The sequence below is a fragment of the Anopheles aquasalis genome, chromosome 2, assembly GCF_943734665.1.
Source record: "Anopheles aquasalis chromosome 2, idAnoAquaMG_Q_19, whole genome shotgun sequence".
In the NCBI taxonomy this organism is placed as follows: domain Eukaryota; kingdom Metazoa; phylum Arthropoda; class Insecta; order Diptera; family Culicidae; genus Anopheles; species Anopheles aquasalis.
In genome coordinates, this window is record NC_064877.1 from 45,272,501 (window position 1) to 45,287,500 (window position 15,000).

The 15,000-nt window shown below is 52.0% G+C and overlaps 1 protein-coding gene across 2 annotated transcripts in view; it reads left to right on the forward strand.

The window, feature by feature from the left end:
* LOC126572396 (uncharacterized) overlaps nt 1-15,000 on the forward strand; it is an 82,169-nt gene that overhangs the window by 34,052 nt on the left and 33,117 nt on the right. For both annotated transcript variants that reach the window (XM_050231660.1, XM_050231661.1), the window contains one exon: nt 6,797-6,841. In XM_050231660.1, coding sequence (XP_050087617.1) covers nt 6,797-6,841 — 45 coding nt within the window. The remainder of the gene's footprint in view (nt 1-6,796; nt 6,842-15,000) is intronic.

Sequence of the window (15,000 nt, forward strand, 5' to 3'; positions counted from 1 at the left end):
ACGCTACTGACCGACTACCGATTGCTCTCGGTTGGGGCCTTCTGGGTGGTCGGTCGGCCCTCTGGGTGGCTCACCACCAGCCGAAGGATTCGCGTTCGTCCAGCAGAATATGCTCCCCCACGCCCTTCCACTCCATCACAGTTGGCTGTGTTTGTGTGGGCTACTTCGATTGCAACGTATCGATGGTGTGTACGCCAGCAAGTAGCGGCAGACCAACGTGTCGCGACGACGACGGTGACTGCAGCTGCAAAAAACGGCATCTCTCTCTCTCTCTCTCTTGCTCGCTCTCTCCCCTTTGCGCCCTGTTGCGCGCTGATTTAGCGTTGAACCATTTTCAGCGCTTCCACCACCGGTTGGTTGGTATCTGCATACTAAAAAGCCAGTGAAATAACGATAAGTGACAGTTGAACATCTCCTCCCCCTTCTCCGACCCCCAGTCATTCCGCCTACACCCTTTCTTCACTGTCACCCTTCCATCCTCCATCACTTGCTCACTAGCGTTCTCTCTTTCTCTCTGTTTGTCTTTCTGGTTATCTGTGCGGTGCTTTCTTCTCGTTTCTCTTCTTCCTCGCGGAATTTACTCCCGTGGTCCGCAGCAGCAGCAGCAACAGCAGCAGAGAACTCGGTGGAAGGCCACCAGACGATGGCCATATGGCCTGTCTCCTCCGTTGCCGGTATGACAAGTCACTTGCGTTCCGCTTCTAATTAAGTAAAAGCAAGCTTACCGCTGCAGATCGTAACCTCTGCTGATGCTCGTGGGGGTGCGCGCCGGCCATGTCCACCCTCTTGTCAACCATCATCCAGAGAAAATCCTGTAACTAGGCCTTCTTCTTCCTTCTCTTCTCGTCATCGTCGTCGGCGTGGTGCATCACGAGCAAGCACACGAGCATCGATGACTTTGGCACGGCGCTTGTTGTGTTCCACTCTCTCGCGAGAGAAGTAGCCGCCTCCAAACAGTAGCAGCAGCAGCAGCACGCGCAGTTGGCGTCACGCGATTCCCTTTTCGGGCAAAACTCACGCAAAAGAACTCGGCAAAGCAACTTCCGCTTCCAATGAACCGTGATCGAAGTAGCCCGGCGGTGCACATCCCTCACTACCACGGGTTAAGTAATATTTTGTTGCCATGACTTTGGGTCATGGCTTCCAACAACAAAGTATTGGCCAAAGTTTATCCAAGGGGAGCGTGAAACAGGGGAGGGGTTTCGAAGCTCTGTCGTGATAATCTGGGAATTATATTTACGCTGGATTTATCACACTTTATCACACGGTGCTTCTCATCATGGTCACTGATTACAGTGCAGCAACAGAGTGCAATCAGCGCAAATAGTGCCGCGTGCTGCTTGTCGCGTCGCTATCTGGGCGCCCGGTTCACCTGGTCGGCAATTAGTGGCAAAAATTTCGATTCCAATCTCGATTCCACCCCCTAAAAGTGACACCTTTCGATTCCGATCTGATAGCGTTTGCCGGGTTGAAGTTGCTTTTCCATAGTTCTGTTCACTATCCCAGAAGAATTGCTAACGATGCTGTAATGGCCCGGGAACAGGGGGTGTCGATGGGAAGCCGGAAGTGTTTTGACAATCTTGAACGGCACACAGGCAGCGTGGGGGTTACGAGAAACTTTCTGAGAAACGTAGACGTGGCGGTGTGTATTGTTTATTGTCCTTTTTGGTTCCGTGTCGCACATACCAGCCCCCTCCTCATGGACACACACATACACAGACAAAGTTTTAATGTTGGAGGAGTTTCTACTGCATCGATTATGCTGTCAAATGTAAAAACCGGTCCGGGTTTGGGGTCGGGTCCGGGCATGCGGCAACAACATTCGCACCTCAATCCCAGAACCGTGGCTCCCCTTCTTCCTGGCTGCAATTTAGTCAAATTAAGGGCCTGTAAGTAAGGAAGGGGGGCCATTGTGTATGTCCAGCGTGAGGTTCGATTATGTTCTCGCAGGAATCGGTCTCGGCATGGTTCCCCTGGGATTGTGGGATGGGTTGCTGTGAACGTCATGTTGACCTAGGTCGAGGCTAAGAAAGTCAATGGCAGTCGTCGTTTGAGGGGGACCGCAATGTGTCGCAACTTCCAACTTTAACCACCAGCGTTCCAGCAAATGGTCCTCCCTCCGTGGCCTCTCCTTCCCCCGGGTGTGGTATTTGGACATGACCGCAAAAAGAAACCCAGCACCCGAGCGCACCCAGCACAATGTTTCCGATGCTCCCCGATGGTCTTTCGTTGGTCCCGTTGGTCCACAGGCCGGGGATTCGAGTTCAATGTATTCTATTACGAAGCCCGCGAATGAAACCGTCGCAGACACCGGCTGCTCGGATGGTCTGGCGACCGGACGGACTTTTTTGCCTTTCTCCTTCCTTCCTCCGAAACGGCGAAATCTAGCAACCCATGTTACCGCAACTGTCGACACCGATTCGCGGCCACGTGAGTTGTTGCGAGTTTTTGGCGCGCCCAAAACGGCACAAAACCGGAAGGAAGCTAAGCTCCGGTCGCACCGGCAGAGTTCCAAACCACGTGAAGTGCACTCTGGCGTGCGTGCGTTCGTGAAGTGGACTCAATGTCCACTGACTTCGTTCGCGGAAAGGGCTGGCCAGCAGCCGGTGTGTTGCCGCTGGATGCACTGGAATGTTTGCCTGGGCGCGGAGGTCTGCTGCTGGTCCTCTCGGTTGGCACATTCGAGCGGATGTTGACTGTTTGTGTTCGGCCATTCGCGCGATTGTTGCATAAAATTTGCTCATCCATCCATCCATCGTCATCGACATCGGCAGTCCGGTTGGTGGTGTTTATTTGTCTCTTTGTGCCGCGCGCGTGAGTTGATGAAAACTGGCCTCGGAATTTTGAAGTTTTAAAATATCCTTCCTCTGCAGCAACAGCCGAGACAGTAACGGCAGCTGATTGTGAGGCCATTTTAGAAGGGATAATGATGATGTGATGCATGTCAATTACTTGATGGAACGAAATGTTCTCTTCAGAAAGACACACACTGGCGGTGGTCTCAAAAGAAGCATTCCGTTTAACTTCTTCACGGTGATGATTTTCGATTGCTTTGGCCGTGGGTGCGTCAACATTATAACATTATGCCGGTTTCTCCGGTTCCTTCTTCATCAGGCGAACTGAAGCATTCCCGAACACATTGATGGGACCTGCTCCACTTCATAATTAAGCAAAAGGATGATGCCTGCTGATGAACCAGCAGCCATCAGCTTATCAGCAGAGCCGCGCGCCTCCACTCTGTGCCAGTGACTGTGTCAAGGAGTGGAAGGCGAAAGGGAACGGAGAAAAAATCGAAATGAAAATCGAAAAAAAAGAAATGAAAACGAAAATAAACATACAATTCCCTCGCACTCGCACCCTCTTCCCTGTACCGAAAACGTGAGTGAGGAGCGTGAAAAAAGTGACAACCAAGGGGCCGCAACGCACACGGGGCGCACATCGACGTAACTTTCCCATCCATAAATCATCCACTTCAACCAGATTGAGTCCCTTTTCGCTCGCTCGCTCGTTGCTGCTGCTGCTGGTCGGCTGGCCCTGGCCCACGGGGTTTTGCGTGCGTCTGGCGGTGCCGTCCATTGCATTCGCCCCGTGGCCGCGGCTGCGTCTGGCCCGAGGTGCAGCCGAGGTAAATTAATTTACACTTGCATACAGCGACAGCAGCGCGCGAGCAGTGCACGGTTCAAGTGGATGCACTTGTGTCTCATGGTGGTGGCGATGGTGACGCGAATCCCGCGCAAAACCACGGCAGCGACGCTGATGAGCGTCCGTCGGCCAACGTTGATGATGATGCTGACGACGACGACGACGACGACGGTGTCGGTGGTGGTTGAATGGTTCCGTTGCGTCCGCGAACTCTACATTGCATTGGTGTGCGAAGAAGGGAGAGAGCGGAGCCTCGATGCACCCCGTTCCTAGTGACCACCCGCCCTTGGTCCCTCACTGCAACTGCCACGAGCGCGATGCATTTGCAAACTGCGTCTTGCACTTTTGCGCGTTGGGGAAGGAAAATGCGAATAAAATTAGAAATCGAACCACACCGGCCGGTCTCTAGGGAACCGAGCGAGACAGAGAGAGAGAGAGTAATAGGGGACAGCCTATCAAGCAAACAAGCTACTACTAGTGATGGCTGCGACTGACGATAATGTGTCGCAGTAGTGTGGCAAATGGTAATGATATTGGTGATGCTGGTGGTGGCGATGATGATAGTTGTTGACTCCGCCACTACTCACCTTACGAGCTCTTTCCATTTCAACCCTAGAATGTCCCTAGAATGGTTGTTGTTTTTTGCCAAATGCACTAACGTACTGTTCCCATTGTGCACTAAAAGTGTCAAAGCAGAACACAAGCGGCTTCGTTCGGTCTTCGCAACAACGCAGCAGGCCACGAAAGATCGATAGACCGTCGGTTAGGGGGGTTTTTGGTGCTGATCAGCTCTCGAAAGTGTGCATTCGGAGGCTCATTTTACGCACATGAAATGTCATACTCGATCAGTAACTGCAGCAACATTCGCTCGTTCACTCGCTCGCTTCGATTGAATCATCAGTAAGCCCTGCGGAAGCGAGCTTAGCAGACGGCACTAACTGTCCCCCCCCCCTCTCACACTATTGCATAGAATAGTAGTCACAAACAAAACGGCACTTACAAGCCCTGGCCATGCATGCTGTGTGAGGCCCGACGGCTGTTGCGTGTATTGCGAACCACCTCCACCACCCACACCGGTCTCCCTCCGTGTGTGATGCAATCGAGTGCACGGGACGGGAAGATCACGCTGCGGCTGGAGCATCGGAACGGCCGGCGACAGGGGCCGGATGCTACGGTATAGCGCGTGTACCAACACCACGGCCTGCGTGCAACGACGCGGAGTGGAGCGGCTGGTGGCGGCGATGGCAAGCGGCGTAAATTGAGTAGCGCGCGTGTGCCACCTACCGTGGTGCACTCGCTAGACACCCCCAGAAGGCCCCCCCTCCTTTTTACCTTACCCAACCCTTGGCCCTCATGTGACAGCAACGACGTCGATCGTCGTCGACTTTTTCGCGTGCGTGTCTTGGGGGCAGTTGTTGTTTAGTTTATTGACGAGTGTTGATTTGTGGCGAATATTGTTTTCGTTTTTCTCACTCGGTGCAGTGGGATTAGTGAGTGTTCCCGTTGAAGGTCATTTAAAGAAACATTCAGCCGGAGTAGCAGCAACCCTCCACACGACTAACCGATGTCGTCATCGATGTGATGATCGCGCAGCGCTGCACTGCGCAGGATAATGAAGGCATCCTATTGATAGCCAAACTTATGCAATTGGCATTGTGAGGCTCCTAATGAGCGAGGGAGCAAGTGAGACAGAGTGCGGAAGTACTTCGCGATCGCATGAACAATGTGGTGTGTGCACCACCCTCCCCACCGGGTGGTTAGGCGACGACGATAAAATGTAGCGCGTTGGCGCGTGCTCCCATCGTGATCGTGGCCGATTGGTGGTATTAGTTTTGACGACGAGACGACGCGGGATGTAGAGAGATAAGCCCTGAGAGGAGTAGCTCGTGGTACACCAATACTACCCTTTGGCGCCGCTGCCGGCTCTTTGTTTTTTCCCCTTTCACAGTTCCTCCTCCCTTTTCAATCCCTCTCGCTGGACACTGGAAACACAAACTGCATTCAATGCAACCAGCGCTAGCTGGCCTAGTAGAGTAGAGTGATGGTCAGCGCTTGCAAGCGCGCTATAGTGCGCCATCACAACACATCGATCGGTGCTAAATTTAGCTAACGCGCTTCCTGAATTTACGCCAAATTACTCGCGCCGCTTCGTACACTTCGGTGAGGGGCGAGATGCGTTCTCATCTGCTCCCCTCAGTCATGGCCGCGAAATGTAAGCGAATTCAATCGCAAACACACCCCCGAAACTCCCCCATTTTTTGCCTACTTTTGGTCACGTTTTTTGTTTCGAGGAAGCTGCTGCATTCGCGATGCATTCTGTGATCCTTTCCCCCCGCCCCTAGCATTACAGAGGAAATCGTTTTTTGATAAGATCATTAAATGTGGGTTGATCGATTGACATCATTTGGAGCAGAGAGCAGGGCCCGGACCCTGCAGTAGTGCAGTCTGTGTGAGGTGGCGAACGGTGACGGAAAAACAAATAACATTCTGTGGGTAAATAGTTGCAACTTGATACTACTACTGGGCGGGAGGCGGGGTGCCAATTGCGTCTTTGCATTTACGTCCCCCTTCTTTTCGCTCTCTCGTGCTGTTGGGGTAAAAATAAGGTTCTCTCCGAGCTGCAGTATCGACTGATCGCAACAGGGGAGTAAGAGAGTGCCACGAAAGGAAGAGTCAGGGGAGAGGAAGGTGCATAATCCTGGTCCCGGTCCCGGTCCCGGTCCCGGTCTTTTGCCAAAACATCATCGTGTTCTGAGTTTGAGTTTCGTTTCAGTTTGTTTTCTACTTCACTGGCTTCTACTCCTTCGTTCCGCGTCCCTTTTGGTCGCTTATTTATCTTGCCGGCGGTCGAGGCTAAATGCGCCCGTCTGGGTGTTTCGTCGTCGATGATGTCAATGTCGATGTCGCATTGCTACCAAATCCTGTGGCCCATCTCTCTCTCTCTCTCTCTCTCTCTCTCTCTCTCTCTCTCTCTCTCTCTCTCTCTCTCTTTCTAGGGGTGGTTGAACTGGTCCACAATCTACAGGACATGATAATAGCATAATTTATGGGTGCACGAAATCAGAGCGATTTGATTTTTTGATATTATATCCACCACAATTACTGTAACAGCGAATTGTAACATTTTCTCTCCCTCTTCTCTCTCTTCTTGCAGCCACTCACTCATGTCTCTCGCCTGAGCCTGTAAATCTTCTTCCCGGTAAGTCGATACTGGCACCGATATGCACTTTCTTCCTCCGCATTCGCTTAAACCGTAGATCACTTGGAAGGTACAAGGTATCTGGGGGGGACAGGGAGAGAGGTAGCATATACAGTTCCGCAAACGCAAACATCCTGCTCCTGATTTATGACGGTACACGGTCACTGCTTCTAATCTGTGCGATCCACATCCCGTGGGTGCCCACAGTCTGCGCTATGCCGCAAGATGGTCCAGTTACGGTTCTTTCCCCGCGGGCCCCTCGACACCACGTAATCTAAGACGCGCTAAAAAGCGAAGGGTAACGCGAACCCAGCGGAACAATAGTTTTATTTATCGTTACATTCACCACGAACCGATAAAGCATGGCGCGTACAGACACACGGAGACACACCAAACTGGAGGGCAAACAGAACCGGCGAGCTGCGGTCAGAGGATGGCCACGGTTGGTTGTTCCAGCTAAGCATACAATTGCAAGCTTTGATCGGTGTGTGAAGGATGGGACTCTTCCTTACCGGTATGGTGCGCCAGGAGAAAGGTAAAGAGTCGTTGCAGCGTTGCAGCAGCAGCAATAATGATTCCAATGCAAATACCGAAAACAGTGCCAGCTACCGGAGGTCGCGTCTCAGTGGACACAAGCAGCAGTACTGAGCAGCAGCAGCATGGTACAATATTTGCAGAAACGATGTTTTCGCTCAATAACCTCCCCCCCGCCCCGGGAACCACGAGCGTCGTTTACCAGAGTCAACAATGATGTCTGGTTTCGCCGAGGGCTGCCGAGTGCCGTTGTGCGGCGGTGGGCTGCAGCGAGCGAGACTGCAATTGCAGCGCATTTCTTGCGTCGCTGGCCATGGTACCGCGGGTTGAGGTTAACACTTCCCCCGCGCTTGTGCGACGATGAATTGTCTTGAGCTGATCTTGATCGTCACTTTTCGATCCACTGGCCAGAGTGGAACTGACTCCTGGCGCAACGGATACGTTATCGTTTCGCTCGCATTGGATAACGTTTTTTTTTTTTACATCTCTGGCAGCCCGATGCTTGTCAAGGGATCGCGAGTATGACAGAGGCTGATTGCTAATTTGTAAAGCATTTACTTGATCCAACTGGGCTCACTCGGTCAAGAGATTCAGTTCTCTCCGGGCAATGCTTTCGATCACGCGTCACAACAAATCAACCGTACACAGTGGACGTCTCAAGAGACTCGCGATAGCGGAGATAAACGGAGGAAAGTACGCTTTGCAAAAGACAGCAACGGGAACTCGAATTGAGTGAAGCGAAAATGAGAAGCAAGAATGGAGCGCGAGGCGCGCATGTAAAACATTATTCTCCCTTCCCCGGGACTCCAGTGGCCGAAAACATATGCGCGCGCCCATGGTCGATGCGTGGCGTCATGCAGCGCGTGTGGTGGTGGTACTGCGGATGATGATGACAATGATGGTTGGGAAAGGGGCCAGGACGGGGCGGGAAATAACACCAATTCATGTCAATGTCACTGTCACTCAACCCCAACATGCAACTGCAACACCAGGCACCGTGGAAGGCGCTACGAAAAGAGAGAGAGCGAGAGACAGAGACCAAAGGAAAAGCGGATGGAAAAGGATGAGTGACCTGGGCGGGGGGGCACGGAGTTAACGTCCTGCGCCCTGGAGTGGAGGGTGGGTTAAAGGGTCCCGGAAGTGTGCTTGGTGCCTAGCGGACTAGCGTGGTGGTAGGTACTTGATTTCCAGAAATCAATATTCCTCCCTGTCTGTCAACTGGCCAAACAACAACAACAACAACAACACCGATTCCGCGTCGGTCACGGGACACCAATTGCGTGGAATAAAAAGTAAATAATGAAGAGAAGTAAGCAGAAGAAACACGAGAAAAGTGGTGCACAGAACGAAGCTGCGAGAATAAAACAATAAAATAATCGGCACGACCTGGCCAATTTGATTTCTCGCTACATTGTAGCGCATTTTAAAGGGCCGTGGGGCGAGGGGACAACGATTAGGGAGGGGAAAAAGGGGTATCCGCTGTGTCCCCTGAGCGAAACGGCAAAGGGAGTTAGACAAGTTTGGTTTCCTTTTGCCCTGAGCCGTCATTCGGCCGGTTCCAGCTAGTTTAACCGGTACCAAAGAAGCAGAAAAAGAAGCAGCAGAAGAAGGTCATTTTGGGTCCCACCCGACACCGGGAACCGGGCCCGGGCTCTGTCTAGGAGGAGTAACACAATAATTGATCGTTTCCGTTACTAGTTTTGCGTGAAGGTGCAACTGGCAGCTTTTGTAAGAAAAAAAACTCAAAGCACTTGGCCAGATAAAGTAGACAAAATCATTCACTGTCCCCTGTCCGGTGTCGAGGTCTCCACGCGATTGCTTCTCCTTTTTCTATCACTTCGCACCCCAAGAACCTGTCTTTTGGTCCAATGCAATTGCAGTTCTGCTTGGTTCTTCATTCTCACGAAGCTTGAAGTCGATCGTTCGTGATCGCCAAGATGGTAGACACTAGATAACAGAGTGGACGAGAATGCGCACGCCCAGCCACAGGACAGAGGACATCTCTAATCAAAGGTGGACTGGCCTGGCAGCATGGTTATCCCGTTGAATGACACATTTTTTGTTCTCCGTTCAATCATTGTCATTTCGAATGTTCGCACTCGATGGCCATCTGATGGCAGAAGAAAGGTGACGGTGTGTAGGGCGACGGTGGATTTGCATTCTCGCCAATTCCCCCAACGATTCCAGTTTTGATTCAGCCACAGTGATGACGATGATGATGATGATTGATGTCCAGAAGGTGCGTCTAGAGAATGCAATTCCGTGTGCAATGTTTAGTTTTTAATGATAAAACTGGACTCTGTAGCAATGCGGGGGGAATTGCGCACTGGTCTAACCAGTGGTGTGAGTTTTATAAATGGAATTTCACGCCTCAAACGCGTCTGCCGTGGGGTAAGTTCAGTGGCCTGGACGATCGTTGCACCAACGATGAGGTCTGTGGACGCATCGCATCATCTTTCTTGATCAATGATTCAAAGTCTTCACGCCTTCTTCTTGCGTGGTATTCGTTCAGTTGATCTGTATTCGCAGAAATAAATCAGAAAATTTCGTTTCGATCAGACCGAGGGGCAAAGGTGCATTCTTCTTGGAAGCTTCTGCACGGAATTTGGTGCAGCAAGTTGCCGGACACTGAAACACTACACCTTGTGGTGTGCCCACATACACTTTGAAGAGAAGGAGGACTGGACTCTGGACTAATTAAATTTCAGCCAACCGTACCAATTGTGGTGACCAGAGGACCAGAGGTGTTGTTTGTTGAACCTGGTGTGTGCGCCCGAAACTGGATCCTGTGGCAGGAGGGGGGACCTCAAAAGTACACACGCATCACGACTCTCGCACCCTGGAAAATCCCTGATCCGCCCGGTGTTACGAACTCCATAATACTGATGCTCAAGTGGACCACCATCATGAGGATCGGAATCGTCGAGTTCTGGCGCCAGATTTTGGACGAACGTTTGAGAATCTGGGGGTTATCTTGAGTCGTAAATCTTAACCATAAACCGGTGAGCACTCCGAACCGAACTGAACCGAACCGAGAGGTGAACTATGCGGGACCAGTAAGTATGTGCTACCGCAAAATGGCCTCGTCCTGTAGGGCGTGTGGTAGTGGTGGTGGTTGGTTTGCTCGATGCAAAACCTCAACCGGATGTCCGAATACTGTGTGCCAGCGAGCCAGCCCCGAACAAATGGCTCAACAAGGCACAATGTTAATCACTCATCATAACACCTCGCTCACTGTGGCTCAGGCCTTGTCCGGTTCGGGCCGGTCCATGGGGACACATAAACAAGCGCAGCCAAACAAACGGAACAAATTTCGTATCCGCTCCAAGCCGGCTTCCGACTTCCGGTGGCTTCTTTGGGGTGCATCTTCTTTGCTACCACATCGTGGCATCATAAAACATAAAGTGTAAAGACAGGATTTTGCTGCTGTCTGACCTTCCACCCAATGGCACACGAAAGAGTGGATGGTGTTTGGCGCACGACCCGGTAGCACCACGAACCGGTACTCCAGGATGTGGTGATTATTTGGCCAAAACAATTTCCTAAATGTGGTTCCGAGGGAGAGCCAAGTGAACGAGCACACGAGCGAGCGACCCAGACCCCCTAGCGAACGTCTCTAATCGTCGGCTTGATTCTTTTGACTCTCGCAGCAGACGGTAGACAAGAAAGCAAACAGCTCAACTCCACCACCACCAGGCAACCTTCGGGCTCGATTTGTCGGTTCCTGTGGGAGCACCTCGGCGAAAACGTCCGGAACGGAACCGTGTTGCGACCGAGTCTGTGGTTGCGGACATGGGAATCACATTTTATCTCTGCTGCTGCTGCGTGCCATTCCTGAAACATACATCATGCTGCAGACACAGCGTGTGGCCATGTCGATCATGTGGTGCTCTGAGGCCACTGAGGGAGGACGCAATTCTCTGCTCCGTTCGTACAGCTGTCCCGTGGATCTGCATGATTTGCATCCAGCTGCATCACAGCACGGCTATGGACCGGCGAATGCAATGGCGCTTTATGGCTCATCAGCGACGAAAAAGTGAGCTAAATATATGGTACTAGTGGGCCTCCGGGTGCCGTATTGATCAACCGGAACATCCTCCCCAAAAACAGGAACCTTCCTCCGAAGGTTCTTAAATTGTAATCTTGAAGATTCGCAAATCTTGTGATTTCTGCGTCACTTGGCGGATGTTTTTTTTAATCTTATGCAACGTACAGGCGATCTAGTAACCCTGTCGTCACAGTTGGTCGTGTTGTTATCGAGTAATGGTCCGAATCCTCGATCCACTGCGGACCAAGAGGCTTCTTTCCGTGCTTTTCCATCCCTGGTCGATCATACTGGGTGCGAAATCGACGAAGCATCAAGTGCTTCATCGTCGTGCAGCTCAAGGTAAGGGGGAATGCGACCGAAGAGACCTTGGCACAGCAAACACACACTTGAGTTACGCACTTGGCCGGCGAAGTACGACGGCAGAGCACAATCAGCGTTAAATTACAGACCTCCAGAATTGCGAATGTGAACGGTCACAGGTAGGGGGGCAGCTGCAGCAAGCGCTTCCCGGGACGTCAGGTTGTATAATCAGCAGCAAGATGGCTCCCCCCGCAAGAGAGTGCAATTGTGAGCTGCTGCTGCTGTTTACTTCACCTACGGTCGAGTCAGTCCGGGAATGCCCCACGGCTGCCACCGCCGCCACTGCTGCTGTGAGTGCACTTAATTAAAATTAAACTAATTAAGAGAGAGCTCGGCGTATAATTTTCACACCATAATCATTTTCGGTGCTACCGGTAATGAAATTAATATTTCGTTCTATTTTATTATTAACGTTTACTGGCTGGCCGTCGAAGCCCGCTGCTGCCCGCTGGTCTTCCCGCTCCTGAAATCGGACGGAACGGAAAGAAAGATGCGAAGAAAAGAAGGGTCAACGACGGCATCACAACGTACGAGGACTGAGCAAACATACGACGACGGTGGGGCGAAACTGGACCACTTTGGCGTGGTACAAGATTTACATACTGTTTGGAGTGGCCAAGGGGCCCATCGCCCGATGCCACTGAATGCCTGTGCGGACAGTAGCAATGAGCATTGGACGGGGGGCTAATGTTGAGCTGCTCTGCTCTCGCATGTCCAGATCGGTTAAGAGGAACAATTTATGGTCCTACCTGGCGCTGCCCCGGCCTGGCCCGGTCCCGGGCATCACAGGTCGCGCTAGGATCGCATTAACTTCCGCCACCGCGGCCGCGAGTCTCCTCTCTCGTACTACTCCGCTGGTGCTCGGTCACGGCCATCGGGAGCGACACATGAATGTTCCATTGAACTTTCGGATCCACGCTCCGGCGGTGCCTAGTATTTGTAGGCCGGTATTTCGGTTTCGGTTTGACTTGCCTCCTAAAACAACATGGCGCACGACATGGCGCGACGGAAGAATGCTGCACGATTCGCGCAGCAGAAGGCGCGGCGCGTCTGTGGACATCCCACAGGAGTTCCCGAGAGAGTCGTGCCTCAAGAACCGCCAGGGATCGCTGGTGCCTGTTACACATTGTTTCTTGATTTATCTTCTATCCGCCCGACGGACGGGTGGGGATTGAAGGGGCGTGAAAACAGCACCACCACCACCACGAGCAGCAACAACACGGGCGCAGGGAGACGCAGCGCATTATGAATTATTCATCCTCACGTGACGATATTTCAATACGGAGGTTCGGAGCCAAAGGTTCTGATTTCGCTCATTTTTCTTCCCTGCTGGCTGATGATGGAAGTGAACGACATAATAGAGACAGCAACAGCCGCCGCCGGCGCCGGCTCTCTAGCTGGAACAACATGATAAATGTGGGCAAAACAATTGTTCCAACGTACAAAACAAACCAACTCCGATGATCTGCACGTTTGCTCGAGTTGTTTGACACTTCCAGAGAGAGGTAAAAATTTAGCGATCGCGATGCGTAACGGTTCACTCAGTGGGCTTTCGATCATATCTCAGTTTTTGGGCAGGGCGAGCCAAGAAGGAGGACACTTGGCATATCACCAAAATAAAAACAAAAAGAAAAAACCGAACAAATTAGCTACGTGCGAAAAGGGTAATGGGCAAGGATAATAACATCCCAGCACATCGCAGCAGTTTGCGAATGCCTTTTTGATGAGATTGCCCTCGGGGGCTAATAAATTGCACTCGGTACAAGGGGTGTGTGCCGCAGCAGCAGAGGCCATTGTGTTGACACGGTCCTTGGCCACAAAATTCGCGCATCGCCGTCATCGAGTGCGATCGAGAAAAGGGCGGACAAGAACAAGGTAGACAAGAGAAAGTCTTAATCGCGCCTGGAGTCGGGGTGATGTGCGTCCGGGAGAGAGGGAGAGGTAGAGTGTGTGCAATCATGTGATAAAGCAACGTGGCAACGGCTTAATCGAGCTTTCGTAGCAGCAGTGGCAGCAACCAATTTTCTTCCTGGCGATCCAAGTGACCTGGGTACCACCCGTGAAGCGCGCACAGGAAGGCCTACCCTGATGTCAATGATTTATCGCTCGGACAAAGTCAACTGCTTGAAGATAGCGGCGCCGGCCACAGCACGTCGGTGCTGCTGCTGCTGCGGTTAGCCGAAACGCAGTTTATCCCTCAAATTAATTAGATCTTTCCCTTCAGAGTGTCCACCGGACTCCAGTTCCACTCCTTCGGTCACCCCTGTGGCCAGTTGGTTGCAGCGTTCAGTGAAAACGCTGAAATACACACAATGTTCCAGGCAAAAAGCAAACCCTAATGAGATACGCAGTGCAACGAGCGGGAGAGGGAGAGAGCGAGGGCTGGGGATGATGCGCTCGGTTGTCCTGGGCCCACGGTCACGGCGTCGGCGGCAGCGGCTCGTACAATGGGCGGCAAATTGCCACTTTTTCTGTTCTGCTCCTTTTTCCCCCTGCTGACTGGTTGGCCGGTAAGTACAACATGTTCCGAACGGAACCAGAGGGAGAACCACGTTGGTCATTAGTGTGCCCGTTGCAGTCGCGGCGCTCGAGTCGCGGCGCATTTCACTCTCTGGCTCTGGCACGTCCACGCGGTTCCACGGTGGGCAAACGCGCAAATCCGGCGACACAAAATGCATCGCTCGCTGGCTGATGCCTACTGACTATTGTCAACCACCGTGGGAGGAGGAGGAGGAGGGATGTTTGTGGGTGGCATTGGTCCGGTGAAAATTATGTCTATTTTGTCGATTGTCGTCCGTGCGAGTGCAGCAGTGCTAGTATGGCTTCGGGCCAATAACGCAAACGTTCGCGCGATACAGCGAACTTCCATTTCGAATGACACAGCTTCCTGTGGCCACACACATGTGGCCGCGGGCGTACAAAAACGCCAACGATCACCACCAGACCGGGAGCTGGAGAGCTCTCTGGTGACGCGGTGACGATGGATTTGTTTCCCGCTCCGGCGCCTCATCTCGTAATTATCGCCTGGAAATGAAGCCTCAAACACTGTCACTCGTCAAAGTGGCGCGGGTTTTGGTTTTTTTTGGGAGTGCATTCCGTGTTTGGATTTTGCTAATTTCCTTCCAACAATCCAACAATATGATGCTTTGCTTTGGGTCCTAAAAGAGAATCCAGTAACAACTGGCATTAAAACAATTGATAACTGGATATAAACACA